The 20,491-nt window shown below is 44.3% G+C and overlaps 1 protein-coding gene across 1 annotated transcript in view; it reads left to right on the top strand.

Moving 5' to 3' along the window:
* Nucleotides 1-4,768, top strand: part of LOC143693603 (uncharacterized) — a 65,950-nt gene extending 61,182 nt beyond the window's left edge. Inside the window, exon 5 of the mRNA XM_077176070.1 lies at nucleotides 3,023-4,768. Coding sequence (XP_077032185.1) covers nucleotides 3,023-3,596 — 574 coding nt within the window. The 3' untranslated portion in view covers nucleotides 3,597-4,768. The remainder of the gene's footprint in view (nucleotides 1-3,022) is intronic.
* The last annotated feature ends 15,723 nt before the right edge of the window (nucleotides 4,769-20,491 follow it).

Below are 20,491 nucleotides of genomic sequence, written 5' to 3'. Positions count from 1 at the left end.
GCAGATATCCAAATGCTATGTTCTGCTCTCAAACTATTTAATTGAAACCATACAAAAGGGAGGGGAGTGGAGGGGCAAAAGAGAGGGAGATCTTGGCAAAAACCTTATGTGCGGTTTTTCGCTATTGGATTGACCAGACAAGGCAACAAAGCTGATAAAACAGGATTAGCAAAATTGCATTGTTGGATATTATATGCTGTGTGACATGTACTACAGCAAGGGAATTTGGCAGGATTAACCTGCAGAGGATAAAGATGTACCAGACAAGAGGGCTGAATTAATAGACTGCTGTGACCAAAGCAAGAAAATCTATTTGCATGGGATATTAGGGCCGATAATAACCTTTCAGGGTGGGGTTGCAGTTAATGCCCCAAGTCTAGTGCTGACCCCATGCCCAAGTCCTGCTCACCGCCTGCAACTCAGTGTACAAAAACCAGCTCATTGGCACAGCTTCTTATTACTCTTTCCTGTTTCTAAATATATATATATAAATGTATACACACACACACAAAAATGCTAATTCCTAAGCAGGATTGTCTGTGTTACCGGGTGGGTTTGTGTTGGTGGATTTTTTCCTCCCCCCAAACTGAGAAGTTTATTTTTCTATTTATAGGAGATGACTTTCTTCTCCGAATGCACTAGTGTTATCCTAAAATAAATATTTGGGTTTGGTGGTTTTCCTCAGGGCTTCTGGACCCAGCTGGCCATGGGGGAATGTGGTTCCCTCACTGTGTATTACTCAGCTGTTCAGGAGATTCTACACTTCCCTGCGTGCAATCGAGCTGAAATCGTAAAAAAAGCTTTCAGACCGTGTAGTGCCAAAGAACCTGAATGCTATTGCCAGTAGATGACTAATAAAATCATATAAAGTAAAAATGGGAGAATATTAAAATTTAAAAATTTTAGATGTCCACAAAGACTATTTGACCATTGGACTATACATTGGACTATTTGACCATGGGGATAAAGAAGCAGAAAACCAGCCTCTGTCTCTGGTGTGTTAAGGGGAGAGAAAGTAGATTAAGCATTCATTTCTTATTTGTACAACATATAATTCTGGTTTTTCACTTGAAAAGTCCTTTAAATTTGTTTCTTCTAGACTACAAGCATTACATATATGGTAGTGTGCTTTTTTAAAGTAATCTGATATGCTTCAGCACAGATTGTATTCAAGGATTCAGAAGGATTTCAGCAACCTTGAAAAATGCTCATATAATTTGCTTTCCCTTTTCCCACCCACAGTACTAGTGGCAGACTTTAGTGTTCCCAGGGAACAGAGAATGTACTAAAAGTATTTGGCATTGCTCTGTGTGTGACACAGTGTGGTTCACTGAGTGTGCTCAGTGCCACCACAGACAGTGAAAGATCTGCCCTGGTGAGATGATTCCCCTTCATCCAGCATTAGCATGTCACCATTGATCAGCACCAGCCACAACACAAGTTCAGCTTTCTGGTTCTTCCTTTCAGAGTTGAAGGCTGGTGGGAATATTAGATACACATAAAATGTAAATACTCCTTTTTTTCGTTTGTTTCAACATGTTAAAATTTTGAAAACTGCTCTTTAAATAAAAGCTCTGTTAATACAACATTACTGGGACTTTACAAGTATGCACACATGCACAAGTGTCAAGAAATTTATTTCCATTTCCTACAGCAACTAGATTGCATAACCTGTCTCTCTGGAATATTTTTTGCTACTGCATCTGTTACTCACTTCTCTGCCCAGGGACTATACACATCTCCCTTTTTTGCAGGGGCATGAAGTTTCCCTTGGATTAAATTGGGCAGTGGGCATAGAGGAAGGGATGCTTCCTGTGCCTCCAAATCCAACCCATTTCAGGAGAACTATTAAAAAACAGCACTTCTTGGAGGTGTGCTAGGCTGTATATCACTTTCTTTCTATCCAATGTGCTTAAGGACTGAGTCATCATCCCAGGGATAGTCCTGAACTAATTCACAGAAAACTTTCCCTTCTTCTGGAGGTTGGTTGCTGAGGAAGGTCTCCAATACACAAGATCACGTTTATTATTTGCTTGTTTTTCACAAGAGCCTAGATTAATTAACCCAATAAGGAGTTGTTGGTAACCCCTTAAGAATGACCCAGCTCTGACAAGTGAGTTATTGTACCACTAGTGCAGCATTTTGAAGGGAATCAGGAAGAACCACATGTCTGTTTCCACCTCTTTTTGTCTGCTTGAAAAGCTTCAGGACCACCTGGAGCTGTGCTCTCCCCAGTTCTGTAGTGGTGCAGCACTGCAGCCCTGGGCCCTTGTGCTGCTCGAGAGAAGCTGTGTGCATGCTGTGATGGCTGCCATGCTCACCAGTGTCAGTCCTGCACAGGGAGGGAGATTTCCTTTTCCCTTGAGTCCCAGAATCCATAATTCCCCTGTGATTTTACAAGAAGCTCCTTTTTCCTGGTCAGCAGTGGGTTGTGTCCCTCAGCTTCTGAGAGCTCCTGAGGGATGGGTGCCTTGGAGGGGAATGAAGGGCCTGCAGGCTGGGACATTTGTGGGGTGGGGAGTACATTCCTGCATGCCAGTGTGTTGGGAAGCTTCTGGGAATGGACCACACAGGTGCTGGTGTCTCTCCCACCTCAGAGGAGCAGACAGGGTGCAGGCATGAAGGTTCATGGCCATGGTGCACTCAGGAAGTGAAGCGGTCCCTCGGGCCCTGCTCTCCTTTCAGCAACATCCTGGGATCTGTGAAAAAGCAGCTCCCATGTCTCTGAGGGCTTGGCTGAGTTTCTAGGTTGCTTCCTCTGCCTTCCAGCCTCTGGCTCTCATGAGACGAGTGCAGGGAATGAGTTGCAGGAGTGCAGTACTGTACATGTTTGCAGTACTGTGCTGCAATGGCCACCTCTGCAAAGCCTTAGATCTTGAGTGCCAAGCGAGTTTGCCACTTCTATTTCTTCCTTTTTTTTTTTTCTTGGAGGCATTCACCCTTGACACGTTTGTATTTCAAACAGACAGGGGTATATAACTGCTGGGGTCGATGGATCTAACCCTGTCATTTTGCTTTCCAGCTCTCGTCGGCGTAGAAGATGGACTGCAGAGGAGAAGGACAGAGCACAGAGGAGCCCAGGAGCAGGGAGCCTGGCCAGGGGCCCCCTCAGGTGCTGTGCAGCAGCTGGTGTTGTGAATCAGGCCGTCACCAGTCGGAGAACGGCTACTTCACAACACCAGGGTCGCACCGCACCACGCTTCCACTGCCGGCTGGAGAAGAGCAGCGTATCCTGTGGGAGGGCAAGGGACGTGGAGCACCTCCTGGCTGCTTCCACACAAGCCCAGACCTGCAAAGGTAATCAGGTGCTCAACTCCTATTTAGGCACCAGCCTCCCACTGAAGTCTGAAATAGAAGTTAGGCCCCTAAATATCTCTGTGGGTCTGGCCCCGAAACCCTGCATCGCTGTGCAGTGCAGAGCTTCAGCAGGCACAGGGCAGCACTGTCAGCAGCACGGTCACTGCCTGTTCACATGCCACATGAATATTAAGGAACAGGAAGCTTTTATTAAGCTGTGGAAAACAGTAAAAAAAACCCCTCTGCATGCTCCATGTGTGGTTCTCCCTGACAGTCACATCTGTGGTCCTTGCCTGTGATTTGTTCTGATCCCTTCCCTACCTCGACACCCAAGCACATAGTCTCTGTAAAAGGTCATGTACATACCAGGAAAAAGTTGGGCTCCTTGCTATTGATACTAAACCTGGTCGGCCTCTGCCAATGTGCCTCTATCTAAACCAGCCCTAGGTGTGTTGTGATGAATGAAAAAATAAATGGTGGCATCATCCAGAAGTGGTACCAACAACTGCAGTCCTTAAAATAGAGAAAACGTTGCTAAAGCAGTGCCTCATAAATTCCTAGGTGTAGAGGGACAGTGAGACAGTGAGCACACTCAAACCAAGTGACCCTGTAACACGTGCTGTGCACTTCAGATTTTAAAAACAGGCTCTTCTCTCCCTCCTCCTTTGTACCACACCACCAGTGTGATATTAGTTTGAGAGGAGTGGGTTACAGAAGAGTGCTTTCCATCCAAATCTGGGTTATGTACAGGGAGGTTGGCACACATCTGATGGCCAGGGTATACAATCCCTTAAACTGAACTGCTGTTCAGTTTTGATCTCAGAAAGCAGGTATGTGGTCTTGGTCTCAGGATGGGGTTTTCTTTGGTGGGTTTTCCCTTCCTCCCACCCCTCAGGATGGCTCTATGTTCTCTGGTGTGTCTGGCTGTTCCCTTGTATGATATAAACCACTAGATATGTCTAAAGCAAAGAGTGGAGAAGTGCAGAGAGAAATTACTCAGATAACATAGAACCAATGATGGTTTTTGTGAAAGTTTTCTTCATTTTCCTAACTCATCTGACTGAAGATGGCAGTAAAAATTATTTTACATTCCATTCTGGATGTATTATTGCTGGCAGGGAGATAGATGTAGGGGAGAGTCAGGATATGCACAATATCTGAAATAGTATGGGACAGCCTGGAAATGCAAATCAAAGGTGACAATGGTGGTTTCATTGGATTCATCTAATCCTTCTGTTCAGGTGGACTCTCTGCACAAGTAGCCCTGAATTCCTTTTATTGCAAAAAGTCAAATACCTTGAACAATGTAAGAGGTGTATGGGAGGCTCATTCATACATTAGAAGGGCAACCTGTGGGTTTTGTCAATAATGAGAGGAAAAACTAGATCGTGTTTCTTGTTCATGCACTATGAATTTGTGAATCCAACATGCAAGAACACTGTTTAATAAACTTGTTCTCTGCTAACACAAACTGTTTGCTCTGTGTAGTAAACTCATTGTTTGTTATAACCTTGTCATAAAGCTTGAAACTTTTCTCTGCAGAGTTTGCTTCTTGAGACAATGCACAAAATTCTTTAGAAACAGGAGGCATCAAGGAAATAGTCCCAACAACCCTTGCATGCACACACACTGATTTATGTGAGCAGCTACTCATACAAGGAACTAAACACCATTTCATCTTTTATTGTGAGCCAGAAACATGTTTGACATATTCAGTTTCTGTCAGTAAATACACATAACATTTGAAATACATTAATGCTTAATATCTGCTGTCAGGTGACCTGATAGACTATCTCCATACTTCTCCAACTATCATATGTAGAGACAGGTCATTTTCAGCTCCTTTTGTTAAAGAATTTCATGGGAAGAGCCCACTTCAGAGGTACCTTTGAGGCATTTATTCTACTACAACTCTAACTCGAATGCATCACCCTTTATGCTCTTCTAAAGGGATTTCCTAGCAAATTAATGCAGGCCATAATGCAGCTCTGCTACTGCTGAAAATCAAGCACTCCTGCTTGTCATCAAGCAGCCTAATCATGTCATCTCATGAGGAGGATTGCTGGTTGAAAACCTGACTGTCAGCTTCAGGTGATGGAACCAATTTCTGCTTGCTCCCTTCAGCAGCTGGCACGTGCTGCAGTGAAAGGTGAATGCACAAAATAAATAGTTCAGAATGGGTTTTTAATTTGTGGAGTGTTATTCTTAACTAGCACCTACAGTTCATCTTCATGTCAATCCCAGTCCTGGGTGCTGAGGTGGAAAAATAGGTGCTCACCAGGTTTCTGGACAGCTCCCCAAAAGAGAGGCAGGCCCCTGCAGCGTGGGTACACTCAGAGAGTTTTCTGGTGCTTTACAGATCCTTTCTCCTACTTGTGTATTATCATAAAAAAAAAAAGTGGAAATTTACCCTGCAAAAACACCCCATTAGAATTGTTGAAAGGCTTGATTTTACAACCTTAATAAAACACCGTGCTCAGCAATGAGGAGTAGAGAAAAGAGCAAAGTCTATCAAACCTGAAATGCTGGGCTGTAGTCTCTCGTGAGATATTTTTTATGGGGTTGTTATTCCAAAAGTGGTTCTTATATCTAAGCAAATAGTATTTAATTTCACCCTTGAACCCTTTGAAATTTGAATGTGATGGGTTTTTTTCCCAGAACATCCACGCTGTTCTTCAGTTGTTTTGAATCGGTTTTTTGTTTCCTCCCCGAGCTCACCAGCAGCTCATATACCACTTCAGAGAGCAGCAGCCTTGTAAATTTTGTTCTCTTTTTCCCTGCACACAACAGCCAAGCTGACAGGCACAGTAGGGCTCACCATCTCTCACTTTCTGTGTTCGCATGCACGCTGCTTTGTTACTGTGGTGTTCCTCATGAAAAGTGCCATTAACAGATTTCTTCGTCTCTTTAATTGGGCTTCCTCTTTGGCAAGCAACTAATGTGAAATTAAAATGATATTTCAGGCAGCATTGCAAAGCAAACAGTAGGTGGGGCTGAATTTTGGTACCCACAAACCTGAGTCAGGTTTTATTTCAGTTTCAGCTATAAAAGCTTCACAGGGGAAAAATACAGGAACAGTCTTCAGGCATCTTAACATGGTGAGCAAGAGGTGACATTAAGGAGGAGGAAGAGAGGCTTGTTCACAGCTACGGTTTTAAACACAGCATATTAGGTATATTAGATAGGTATTTTTAGAAAAATCAAGAGTCCTCACAGTCTATAGTCAGGCCTCAAATGTGCACATAAAAGGGTCAGGAACATCCCCATTGTGCAGTGAAGTGGCACCACAAAGAGCATAAAAATCACCAGGCTAAATAATCAAGGCTAAATAACTTTCACTCAAAGGTTGATGTAAACAACAGAAAGGAGCAAGCAGTCTCTGAAGATCACATAAACTACTTGGAGAAGTTTTATATCCTCTAAGGAGATTCTCTCTACTTAAAAGCCAAAGCAGCAGAGACTTTGCTGTGTCATACTCTTTGTCTTTATGTATATGGGAAATTCCAAAAGTTATGATGCTTCTTTGACAAACAGTTGCCTCCTTCCTTAACAAGACTAACTACCTGTGCCTCAATAAATGAGTTTTTAACATTGCATTTGATTAGACCTAGTTCTCCAACCATGCATTAGCAGGAAAGTGCTGCCCACGCATGCAAGCTTAATGCACGCAGCTCTTGCTGTCAAAGACCATTTTGGAAAAGATGATGTGCAAAGCAGTCCAGCCAGCTGCACTCTGATACCCACTTCATGCCAGGAAAACTCCTCTTCTCACAGGGATGTGGTCTTGGTGTCAGGAGGGAAGCTGGCACCAGGTGGCCCCCTTTGTACCACTGCAGCTTTGTCCCTGCTGCTGCTCTGTCTGCAAAGTCTGAGGCAAGGGCTTGGGATGGTCTGGTTCATTCCAGGTCTGGAATAGCACAAAAAAAGCAGGGCTGGGAAGATGTATGAGGTCTATATTAGTACTTTGAGTGTATGGCATCTCCATGATTCAGCTAAAAATTTTGGCAGTTTGGGAAGAAAAGCTCAATTTTAGAGAATTCTGGAGTATGTCAAAAACTCAACTCAATCCCAATACGTTGCCTATGTGCCTTTAGTGAAGTGGTTATTAAGATAACGAAACCTTAATTCCTTCCCTTGCACAGGGGTGTCATGCCCTGAACTCTTTCTGCCCTGGTCTCTCTGCCACTGGGGATGTGTAGCTGTGGCAGCATGTGTCCCTGGGCTCTTCAGGAAAGCCAGCAGCCTCTCTGTGTGAATAGCAGCCGTGGACTGAAACAGCTGCAAACTCTGAAAATGGTCTTTCATTTCTAAATCTCCAGTGGAATCTCACCACTGCAGATGCAAGATCTGGTGGAGGTCTGAGGAGGCAGAGCTCTGTGCTGGGTTTTTTAGGTGCCCACCACCCTCAGCTGATACCAAGCAGGACAGTCTTCTGGAAAAGGTGCTGCTATCCCCATACACCTGGCAGTCCTATTCCTTGGTAAATGGCAAAAGGCTTAAGCCTTTTTTAGGGGGTTTACATGACAATTTTTTACTGTGTTAGAATAATGGTTTCCATAGTAACAGCCATGTGGGTCAGCACATACCCCAGCTCTGAAGATATGTTGTGGAAGAGCCTTGGAGATTAAAAATCCCCAAATGCCTGGAGAACCACTGCACACGCACAGGGTGTCACCAGGGAGAGTACTCCTGCACTCCATAACCTCTCCCTATGCTGGATTTCAACACATCTAGTTTACTGTTTTATTGTTCCAAATAAACTTCTTGTTCGACTGTGGGACCTCCAGAGAGACCTGTCACACAATGACAGCATCTCCCATGTCAGCTGCAGTGTGTGATAAGTCTCTGGTGAGAAGCAGCAGCTCTTTTCCTCCAGGAATGGGTTTTGATCTCTTCCCACTTTCTGCTAGTCTAAACCCAAAAGTATTGAATCACATTCTGGAAGCTGTGTTGCTGTAAGAGCCCTTCTAGTTTTATCACTCAAATTAAAATCATACTGGCTTCGAGCCTTGAATTCAAAATGGCAATGTCTCTGCTGTTTAATGACAAGGTAAGGGAAGCAGAGCTGGGGACTGCTCCCAACAGCACATGCAGAGGGAACAGCATCACTCATCCTGTCATGGGGGAGATGTGTCTGCTGTCAGGAAAAAGAAATGTAGAAATCCTCTGTGCCCACAGCAATGCAGCAGCGAGCATGCAGGCAGCTGCCTGCGTGGGAGGTGGTGCATACCCCAGGGCCAGGGCAGCCACAGCGGCTCAGTCCTGGGCAGCTTTGGGTGGAGTTGGCTTGTTTTAACCTGTGTGAAAGACAACCCACATGGCTGGGGTTGGTTTTTTCCTTTAAGAGTTAAATTTGTGCTGGGGAAAAGGAAGACATTCACCAAAAAGCCCCCCTGTCCCTGCCAGGATGAGTAAGCAGATTCCCAATGGCTAAATACCATTAATACTGATGCCTCCATAATGATGAAGCTGAGCTTCCCCCTCAATCCCTGTCCTTGCCTGCCCGTGTCCCAGGCACATCACAAATTCAGGCACCTTCAGCAGGGCTGCAGCTTCTTTCACAAGAAGCTGAAGATTTATTCTTTCCAAGACAAGACCCCCAAAAAATACCAGATTGCAAAACACAGATGTTTATAGTGACTGAAATACTCAGTGACCAAGAAAACCCTTACATGAGCTTTCTTTTTTAATAAAGCAAACTGCTCTGCCTTGTCATGTGAATTAATATCCCCGCAGCATGGCTTTGTCTATTTATTCCTTGCTGATGTTTTTTTTGATCACTACTAGATGAAAATGAAATCTTGGATGCTTTGGGGCTGCTCTTAGGACAGATTCAATGAGATGAAAACGCATTTCAGGAAATATCACTGAAGCCAGTTTTTGTTTTAATTTCCAGGGACACACAGGGCTCCAATTCCCTGGAGCCAGGAGGAATTGCAATTGAAGAAAGGCACACTGAAAACACTCTGGAAGTGTGTCCTTCCAATCCTCCACGGCAAATGTCACCTAGAGGCATTGCTGTTACGCCTCTCAATCACAAACTCTTCTTTTGAAGGCAACACTTTGGCAGTCCAAGTCCCTTTCTTCACAGGCTTTTTGAATATTAAATGCTTCCTGGGCACAGACAGGGGCCAGGGCTGTAGCACCCTGCCACACTTTCTACTCACTGGACCCACAGCTTCTGTCCTGTCCATCAGTCTGTCCCATCAATTCTGTCACCAGGTTACTCAAAGCCCCATTTCAGCTGCTGTTTCTCTGGCTTGCTCGTGGCCTCGCAGGCAGTCCCGAGCTGAAGAGGAGCATGGGGACTTTACCCTGCACTTCACCCAGTGCTCTTCTGGCTCTGTTATGGGGTAGCCTCTTTTCTCTTCTTGAGTTGGTGTCCCCACATCTCCAGCTGGGAGGTGTACCTGGCTGGAGAGGGGTATGAACATCAGGTAACTTTCTGTAACTCAACACTTGTCATTGCACAACCAGCCTAAGGCAAATAGTGCCAGACCAGATGATTTGCACTGCGTAAATCACTGTATTTCACAATCTGTTTGGTTCAAACCCAAGACAAATCTGACTCTGATCTGAAGTCTCTGAATTTAAGCACATGACTGGTGTCCACCAAGTCTCATAGCTACATTTGATCAAGGAAAAAAAAAAGTACTTTTCCCCATATGTTTATAAAAGGAAAAATCCATATTTGGAAACAGTTTGATAGAAAAAGTCAGACACTCTGTTATTGAATATAACCCAGATTAACGGTGACAGACTCTGGGATTTTCTTAGAGGAAAATAAAAATCAAAACCATTTTTAAATTACATTTTTCTGACAAAAATAAACATTAAGGCAGAGAGCAAAACTTTTGCCCACACTGACCTTGCTCTGCAGTGCAGTGGCAAGGGTCTGGGTGCCCCAAGTCACCTCCATGAGGGAGCAGAGCGGACAAGCATGGATCTCCCCTTCTGCCACTCCTGCTGCCAAGGGAGCTTAAAAGGCCAAGAAATTTGTCCCCTTTCAGATTTCCTTTCAGCATTTCCACAGCTTTCACTGTATACAAGTAGCACACAACACAGCAGGGTTATGACCCACAGCAGGGTTTTTTTAAACACTCACACAAGTGATAATAAAAAGCCCAGGCCATCCCCATCTGGGTGTCTCACAGAAATGGATTTAAAGACCTGTGGTCTTTCAATAGTGTGTGCTACAGGCAGGACAGAGCCTACAGAGAGGCTGACCAAGTCCCATCACTGCAAGCTGGGGAGGAGACCTATGATGCTCTACAGCCCAAAACTGCCCCTCAGCCACCTGCTTCAGCGTTTTGGCCCAGTTTAACTCTTGATGCCTACACCTCTCCAAAGACTTCCAGATTAGAGAAACAAACAAATTAAGTTTGCTGCCACATCACCCCAAAAAACTCAAGGGCCAAGCAAGGAAATGGTGCTTGGCCCTGACATTCTTAGCAAAACCCAGTGAAGCTGCCCACCATAGGCTTGAGGTTGTCTTTTTGTGAGGCTTGTTGGGTTGTCTTTTTGTGTGCAGATCAGCATCAATTATCTGCAGTGTAAATACAGTGATGTAAACATATCAGTGAAGTGATTCAGTACCTATGGAATGAGGAAACTTACACCTCCCTCCCATCCAAAACTGTAGGTTGGGAGTGGAGGAGATAGCTGAGTACCTTTGGGAAGCAAAAATATTTGTATGGTGTTCATTTCAATTACCCTGTGAGGGAGCACAGCAGCCTGGGTGAGTCTCCTGCTATCCCACAGCACAGAGTTGTTTCAGCATAGTAAAGTACAGCAGAACAAATACCAGCCCCCACATGGGAGTTTCTGAAACTCTCCATCAAGACTTTCCTCTTTCCCCAGATAACCCAAGCTCTCCTACATGGCCACAGCAATTTCACCTTCATTTAGAACAGAAGATACTGAAATGGAAACTTGGGCGGGGGGGAGAAAACCCTTCCAGACTCAAATCAAAACAAATCACTTTTTTGCATATTAATAAGTCTCCTGATTGAAAGTGTTCTGGCTGTTCAAGGAGGAATATCAACAGTAGATGCTGCTAATTTAAGCCTGGCTAATTAAAAGCAAAACGAAAAAAAATTACTCCCGTAGAAACAGCCACATGCAAAACGAACTCACCCAGCACATTTCATCAAGCTCTGCTCATTATATCTGGATTTAGGGAAACAATCCCATTACTTTTTTACTCTCTTTCTGGGTTGGGTTTTCCCACTACAGATTGCCTCCAGCACTATGCTCCTCTGCAGAGTCAGCAGCAGCAACCAGCAGGACTTGCAGGACATCCGCAGCTGTGACCGGTGTGGGGCTTTGACCAGGCTGTCACCAGTGGTGTGGGGCATTGAGTCAGGAATATCCCTGCCTGTAAGAACTGACACCTGCCAGAGTGCCATCAGGAACTTGCCATGGGTGTGCTCTGCCCCCTTATCCAGCTCACCAGTAGGGACATTAAACGGTAGCAGCCCCAGAAATGATCCCCTAACCACATCTCACCAGTTTGGCTACAAGGGTAGTGTGGGCTATTGTGGCAAATGCTACAGCAGGGACAATGGCATTCACCACCATTCCCCACTGCCTAGAGACCAAGGTGCAAGGGATCTGGTCAGGCACAATCCTGTTTCCCCCCAAAACTGAATACAAACCACTAATAGAATCCTAGAGGCACTAAGGTTGGGAAAGAACTCCAAGACTGAGTCCAGCCTTTGGTGGAACACCACCATGTCCACTAAACCATAGCACTAAGCGCCTCCCTCAGCTGTTTCTTGAACACTTCCAGGGATGGTGACTCCTCCACCACTTCCCTGGGCAGCCCATTCCAATGTTTAATCACTTTTTCTGTGAAAAAATTTTTTCTGATGTCCTAAACCTCCCCTGGCACAGCTTGAGGACATTTTACCTTGTCCTGGTTCTTGTTACCTGAGAGTAAAAGGCCAACCTCCACCTTGCTGCAACTCCTTTCAGGTAGTTCTAGGGAACAATAAGGTCTCACCAGACCCCTCTCTTGTCCAGGCTAAACAATCCCAGCTCCCTCAGCTGCTCCTCACAGGACTCATGTCCCAGGCCCTTCTACAGCTCCATTGCCCTTCTCTGGACTCACTCCAGCACCTCAATGTATTTCTTGTTGTGAGTGGCTCAGAACTGGACACAGGATCTGAGGTGTGGCCTCACCAGTGCCAAGTACAGAAGGACAATCACTGCCCTGGTCCTGCTGGCCACACTATTTTTAATGGAAGCCAGGATGCCATTGGCCTTCTTGGCCACCTGGGCACACTCTGGCTCATGCTCAGCTAGCTGTCAACCAGCACACCCAGGTACTTTTCCACTGGGCTACTTTCCAGCCACTCTTCCCCCAGCCAGTAGCAATTTCATTTGACAACAGCACGTACAAATTATGTAAAAACTCTGCAAAAAAAAAAAAAAAAAAAGAATGCAGACACAGTGTAGGAGGAAAGAAGGCTGTATCCCTCACTCCAGAGCACTGGCAGTGTCCAGCAGGAGTCAGGAGAGTGGGTGGTAGTGAAATGCTGCTTTACACAAGCAGCAGTTTTCAAACAGAGCTATTGCAGGAAAAACTGCTGCTGGGCTCTCAAAAACCCACCAAGAGCTTTACTTTAACAGCCTGGGAGTGTAAAGCTTGGGCAGCATTGCCAGTTATGTTCACTGGTTTGAAATAGATGAGGGGAAGAGTCTGGTCCAGAACTATGGGCTCTACACACACAGGGAGTTCCTGCAGTCAGGCAGTGCCCATCCACAGCTGCTCTTCTCCCTGAACAGGGTGTGTCCTCTGCAGTCCAAGCAGGGAGGAGAAATGTCTCCATGAGTCTGGTGTCAATCAGCATGTTCCCACTGAAATGAGAAATGGGGTTCGTTCTCCTTCTTTCCCTTTTTATTTTTCTTTTACAGTTATTTATTGTGTCTCTCTGAATTTGCATCCCAAGGGCTCTTGTATGACAGAATGTAATAGTATTAGTCACCGTTACACACATTAGAGAACATAATATTTAGCGTTCATAACAATTTCTAGCTTAAAAGTGCCACACAAACATTAAATATACTGTATTTTTTTCTGTGTTTTTAAGGGATAGCTTGTTCTTGCCTGAAGCTATACAACTTCTCTTTTTATCATCCCTCAGGAGAAGTGGGGTGTTTCTGTCACCACCTCTGTCACATAAGAGAATGCCAGTTTCATGGCCCCCTCCCTCACAGCAGCTCTGAACAAAAGGAACTTCCCTGGCTCCTTCTTCTCCTCACCCATTCACAGTTCCCACACACCTGCCATATTCCCAGCTCCTGAAATCCAAGTCCAGCATTAGACAGCAACAGCAGCAGTCAGTCATTCTTTTCTTTGGCAGCTTGTCCTGCTGCCTGTATGATAGAAACTACAAGGTATTAGATTTCTTTTTCCTTTTCTGCTGATGCTTTGCTCATGCTGCCAATAAGCTCATTCTCTGTCGGGCACTAGAGATGTGCAACCCACATTACAGCCCTGTGGTTTGAGGCATGACAGGGACCAGGAGCTTGCAGCTGGTACAGTGGAGGTCTGCAGAGCTCCTTGAGGTAATGGTGAGGCTGCCCTGCATCATTCTGGGGATGAAAAAGACCTTATCCAATAAATCTGTTCTCTGAGAGGAATGCTGAATGCATCTAATGAAAAAGCAGTATCTATCATGTTTATGTGGCAATATCCAACTTGTGATACTGTCTCATAAATTTTACTTGTGTATTTTGGAGACCAGAAGAAATAAAATTTATATAATTAGTGACATAATGTTTTACATGCTATAGTATTATATGACTCCTTAGTCCCATAGAGCAGCATATGAAAAGGGGTTAAGAATTTAAAATCTGTCCTCTTTGCATCAGTAATTTTTCTACCTGCAAGAATCTGAAGTTTTTCAGGATCTATAAAGCTCCTCCAAGTGTTCTGCAAAAGAGGACTAAGATAAATGAGCTTGTCATTTGTCAGTACATGTCTGCATATATTACCTTTCCAAAGCACCTCTGCTTTTGGGAACCCCAAATCAAAAAACACCTCTTAATGTTATGCCTCAAAAAACATTTTTTGATCCTGTACTTAGCAGGACTTAATCTTGCCTTCAATTTCGCTGCCTTTAGACAACCGAGAAAGGAAGATTAAAAATACTGTCTCAGTTGGAGACATCACACAGGATTTGTATTCATTCCCCAACTGTGATTTGTAGTATGATGAATTCTCAAGAAATATCATAGCTTGGCAACTGTATTCCTGAAAAAGAATGATTTAAGCTGGATAGAATCTCTCCTGGGTCATCTAGCCTGCTGCCCAGTAGTGATGGCCATGCTATGGCCTTCGCTGTGCTGGAAGGTCCTCCATGAAAGAAAAAACAGCAAAAAGTCTGTCATGGTATGTATGTCACACACACACACACTAGATTTGACAAACCAAAAATCCCAAATCTAAGAACAATGAAGCATATAAATATGCCAATTCAGGAGTCATAACAATCCACAGTTTCCACAAATTGCACACATTTTTCTTCTACCAGCCCCAGCCTTACACGCCTCATGCATTTTAATGCACACTTGCAATGCAAATGAGTTTCCAATAATTCCTGTTTGTCAGTTGAACAAAAACCAAAAGTCTCAACCAGAAAAAGTTTCTTCAGCCTCAACAGATGATCAGCTGTGCCTTCAGCCTCAGCCTCTGCAGGTGAGTCAGTGACTGGCTGGGACACTGGTCCTCAGGCATGCTGCTTCAGGAAGGGTGGGAAACTTGAAACCAAAGACTTTTAATCTCAAATTAAATTTCTTATCAATGTGCAACTGCCAGGTAAAATGAGTTCTGTTGGCCACTTTGAAGTGGAATTAAAAAACCATGCTGCCTTTTGAACCACCAGTGAAGCACCCGTAGTTTCTACAGTATTCAGTGAGCTTGTAGACATCTCAGCTGAATAGGAACCAGGGACCAGGGCTCATACAGCCCATGGGACCCTGGGCCTTCAGCTCCTTCCTTCGTGCAGGCAGCCAGTGGACAGGTCCTTCCCTGATGGGGAATCCCTGATGGAATCCCTTCCCTATTTCATCTGATGTCTTCTGCTACTCCCTTAATGTAGAATTTGCAGGCAACCCCAACAAGGGAAGAAATGAGAACCTTGACTTCATGTTTCAGAAGGCTGATTTATTATTTTATTATATATATTATATTAAAAGAAAATTATATACTAAAACTACACTAAAGAATAGAAGAAAATTATTTCATCAGAAGGCTAGCAAAGGAATAGAAAAGAATAGAATGGAATGATAATAAAATCTTGTGACTGACCAGAGAGTCCGAGACAGCTGGACTGTGATTGCCCATTAATTAAAAACAACCACATGAGACCAATCAAAGATGCACCTGTTGCATTCCACAGCAGCAGATAATTATTGTTTACATTTAGCTTCTGAGGCCTCTCAGCTTCTCAGGAGAAAAATCCTAGCAAAAGTATTTTTCATAAAATATGTCTGTGACACCTTAATCTTATTTCATGATGAGTGGGGGAAAAAAACCATCACGGCTTATATTTCACCAAGGGCTTCATAAAATCACTCATTTGCAACAGAGGATGGATGGATCCAGCACAGCTTCTCAGCCATACATGAAAATCTCCCCAGTCTGATTGTGGAGGCACCAAGTCTCATACATACATGTGCACATCTCTCTTCTTTTCCTGGTTGTCTGCAGGGACAGAGCCCTGTAACACGTTGCCACTACCCTCCTGCATCTCCAGAGCTCAGCTACAGGCCAGAAGGTGCCTGCAATTTAGCCCTTGTAAGGCTGGTACCCTCTCTCAAACTCTCTGCTCTCCTGTCAGATTTAAGTGTCTTGTAAAATTAATATTTGTGTATTTGATCACCTCAAGGGGAAAATATGGGGATAGGAAGGAAAAGACACCTCTAAGTTAGTTTTGATTGACTATCATGAAGAGATGTCAGTGTGCACTGGTGTAAGAAACAGGAGCACCAATCCAGGGTGCAAACCAGCTGTGTTCAGGGTCTTCATGGGGCTCTGCCTCTAAACCTGCACAGTTTGAAGCTCTGTTTTGCAAGATAATTGAGCCTAGACCATAGGACAAGTTGAGCTCGATGAGCCTGACATGCTTGAGCAGGGAAACCGGACTTGGTGACCTACAGTGGTTCCTTCAAACCTTACCCATTCTGTGACATTGTGATATAAAAATGGTTTAGCGCAAATGATGCACTGTAGTCTCCCTGTTTAAACTAGATTTTATCACAACCCCTACTACATAGCTGTCTCCAGCCTAACCAGTGGTCTTTGCTCCCAGGCTGGAGGAGATGTGGAAGCAAACTCTCTCTGTGCAAGCATAATTTCTAAACTCTTCCTAAGCCTTTATCTTTGCTCCAGTCACCCAGGAAGCTCCCAGGAGGCAATGTTCACTTCTTCAGCAAATAAAAAAGAGTACAGCCACATCCCATTGCTGTGAGAGTGTAGAGGACCTCTGTGGAGAGGACCTCTGGAGCTGGGATATATGGGATCAGGTCCACCCATATGTGTGCCATGAAAGGATCAGCTGCACGAACCATTCTCATCTTTGGTTACATCTACCAAGTCTGTGGAGTATGGACTTCACCAAGGGAACCAAAGGCCTGTCACAAGGTCACAGTTTTGAACACTCTTACCAGCTGTGCTTGCAAAGTCCTCTCCCAAAGCAGTCATGGTGTCCCTAAGATTTTGCAGGGATAGACAGAACTTGCTGATACTTAGTTGTGTCATAGTTTAACCCCAGATGGCAACCAAGCACCACTCAGCCCTTCACTCATGTCCTCAGTCCCAGTGGGACAGGGAGGAGAATTGGAGAAAAGTAAAAACTCATGGGTTGACATAGTAATAATTGAAATTAATAGGAATTGAAACAAAGTAAAATATAACAATAACAATAATAATGGCAGTGGTGATGTTGATGTTTGTTATTATTATTGTTACTATTTAATGAAAGCAGAAAAACAACCCCAAGAAAAATAAATCCCAAGTAAAACAAGTGATATTTGATACACTACAGTTGTTCACCACCCGCTGACTGATGTCCAGCCCTTCACTAAGCAGAAATTGGTACCTTTTGGCCAGCTTCCCCCAGTTTATATACTGGGCATGATGTTTTGTGGTATGGAATATCCCTCTGTCCACTTCTGAGCAACGGTCCAGGCAGGCTATGCTCCTTCCCAGCTTCTTGTGCACCTCCTCACCAGCAGAGAATGGAAACTGAAAAGTCCTTGACTTAGTGTAAGCACTGCTCAGCACCAACCCAAACATCAGCGTGTTATCAACTTTATTCTCATACTGAGTTCAAAACACAGCAATGTACCAGCTACGAAGAAGAAAATGAACTCTGCTGAAACCAGGACAAGCTGGAGATGTTTAATGTATTTATTTCTTTGCAAAAGGTCGTAATTTCAATAGGGAACAAAATGTAAGACTTCTCCAGCTTTGGGACAGACATTTTCTAAAGGCTTACCTGGATGCCCGTACCCCCTGGGGACCCACCACTCTCCATATTAACATTTGCAAATGATGCTTTGAGGAATTTCAGATATTTTCAGGCAGAGAGGTTTCTCTGAAAGGCAAACCAAGTAGGCTGTGATACCCTGCTCTGTCTCCTCCCTCAGCAGCTCTGCAGAACCTGGATATTACACTGACAGGCAGCTGTCTGAACTGCAGGCAGTAAGAACAGACAGTTTTGAAGTTGCTGATTCTTGTATGCAAAAAGTGGGTACATGGAGGCAGCTAAGATCTAATAAGAGGTTAAAACCAGGTCCTGACCTTGTGCAGGCACACAGCAGAAGCAGGTAATTCATGGGTTATTGTCAGGAGGCTTTGCTCCAGTGACACACTTAGAAAGCAGCTGTGAGCAGCTCTCCAGTGCAACACAGCATCAGGGCTGTTCAAGTTTACACTGTACCTCAAAAAGAGATGGTAGAAACTGCTCAATTTCTGTTACTCTGCCCAACCCACAAACCTAAAATAGACTCTACAAAAAGCCACAGCCTCGTGACCCCCCCTTGTGCAGACTGAATTAAAGATATAATTGAAGGTGCCCTATTGGCAAAGCTCAATGTCTATACATACTGTGTTTGGACAATGCAAAGAACTCATAAAAGGCACTGAATGGCTTTAAAATTATAGATACCTCCCACCTAAAGAAGGAGGCATTCAACCAGAGCCTGTTCATTCCCTGTGACCCAAAAACCAGATGCAGGCTACTAACTGAGCAAACCAAACAGGAGAAGTAGGCAACAAAGAGAATTTGGAGTGACTGAAGATCAGAATGGGTAGAGAGGTCATAAAATAAATAAGGAGATAAGGACCAGACATGAAACAGAGACATCATGCAGAGCATCAAAATGAGCAATTGCCAGTGGGCAGCGCATCCATCACAAAGACATAGCATGCCACAGGGATCTCACAGGTGACATGGGGAAGCAGAAGAAAGCCCTGCACTGTTACAGGACTTGCTCCAGGCAAGGGGTTGTCACTCCTCCAGCAGAAAATAGGACTATAGGCGAGGAAAACAGGGCCATAGGTGAGTATGGGCGGTCTCAGGCTGTTTCTGGGAGACAGTTCATTTAATGCTGCTCACAGCATTACTGCAGCAAGAATGCAGAATTTCAAGTGTCAAGTAAGTAAATTTGTATTAAAGTAACTGCAATTATACACAGCCTGCAGTCACTCCCACGGGAGGCTGTGGCAGGTTTGTGATGGACTTCACTGAGAGCAGAATTAGGATGATAATCAATACAAGCACAGCCATCATTTTGCATTTTCTTGTAGCTGCCAAAGCCTACCACAGTAAAAGCAAAGGGCTTTTTAGATTACAGAGCAAAGGCCTGCAGAGATTTCAGCTAGTCTCTGAATAATGGCATGTGATCAAGTCCTTTTGTGAACAAAAAAAAAGAGAATTTCCCAATACGTGAATGCAATTCCAATGCTGTGATACGTTATTTGTTTCACCGCTGGTTAGATCACTGCACAGCGTTCAGTGGCACAGAAGGTTTTGGTCAATCAATGCATTTTTCATTTCTCACCTCTCATCTAAATACTGATTTGTTCCTTAACTGTGTTAGTGGCACATGTATCTCTGGTCTAACAAAAGAAAAACTAATTTTAGTCCTGTGAATAACCCACCGTGCTCAAAAATTAACCACTTCCTTCAATTACACAAACAACCAGGTAACTGAAAAAGTAATTCAATTTATTACTAATCTGATTGCTTTTTGAGATTTAAAAATAAAAAGGTAATAAGAGAAAGAACTCATCCAAACGGCAGGGGGCCAAAGGGAATTAATGGGAGGCAACCAGGGTTGCAGGTGGATACCAAGCTGGGTCAGAAGAGAAAGGTTTGCTGAGCACCACTACCACCAAAAAGCTGAGGCTGTGAGACTGAAGGCATGATTACACCTGTGAGTGGCCAAAATATAACCATACCTTCCCAGATAACTGCAGTGTATCCCATACTTCTGACCTGAAGACTATGCAGAAAATCCCCATTTGACTGCTGTGCCTGAAGAAATAGACTAACCTGAAGAAATAACAAGTTCTCTAAACAGGATTTATTTTCCAAGTAACTACCTTGACCTGCTGCAGGATGAGCCCGTGTTTGCCAGGGGGAGCAATACACAGGACATGCTTGCTCCAGGAGGAGCGGAAAGACCTGAAGGAGCTTGAAATGGAGAAGAGGCTCTATCCAGCATCAGGGCATGCAGAGACCTGGCCCCAGGCAGGGCTGAACTCCCTTTTGCACCGTGCTGAAATTATAAAAATATTCGCACACAAGAAGTGTCTCTTGTAGTGCCTAATGTAGAGATTGGCCAGGAGCACGGGAAGACAGGGAGAGGACAGTGACAAAGAAAATCTTTACCTTAAACTGCTATTTGCAAACTGTTCAAAAAGAAGAGAAGGAAGATAATGATGATGACATGAGACTTTAGGCTGGGGAGTTAGCAGATTTTTTACCTCTGCTGTATGTTGAAGCTCAAGGGAGCAGCTAACCCACTGAGTGAACACGGGTGAGAAATCAGGGCGCGGACCTTCATGGTGGCTGTTCATGACCACAGGGAGGGAAGACAGAAAAGGGCATCAGCTCCCTAGTTTCTTACTGGTCCCAAGGCAAGCACCCTGCTCTGTAGCAAGCAAAATCCTTTCAAC

The sequence above is a fragment of the Agelaius phoeniceus genome, chromosome 1 (assembly GCF_051311805.1).
Source record: "Agelaius phoeniceus isolate bAgePho1 chromosome 1, bAgePho1.hap1, whole genome shotgun sequence".
In the NCBI taxonomy this organism is placed as follows: domain Eukaryota; kingdom Metazoa; phylum Chordata; class Aves; order Passeriformes; family Icteridae; genus Agelaius; species Agelaius phoeniceus.
The sequence above is the reverse complement of the archived record's forward strand: the minus strand, read 5'-3'. Positions and strand labels throughout refer to the sequence as shown.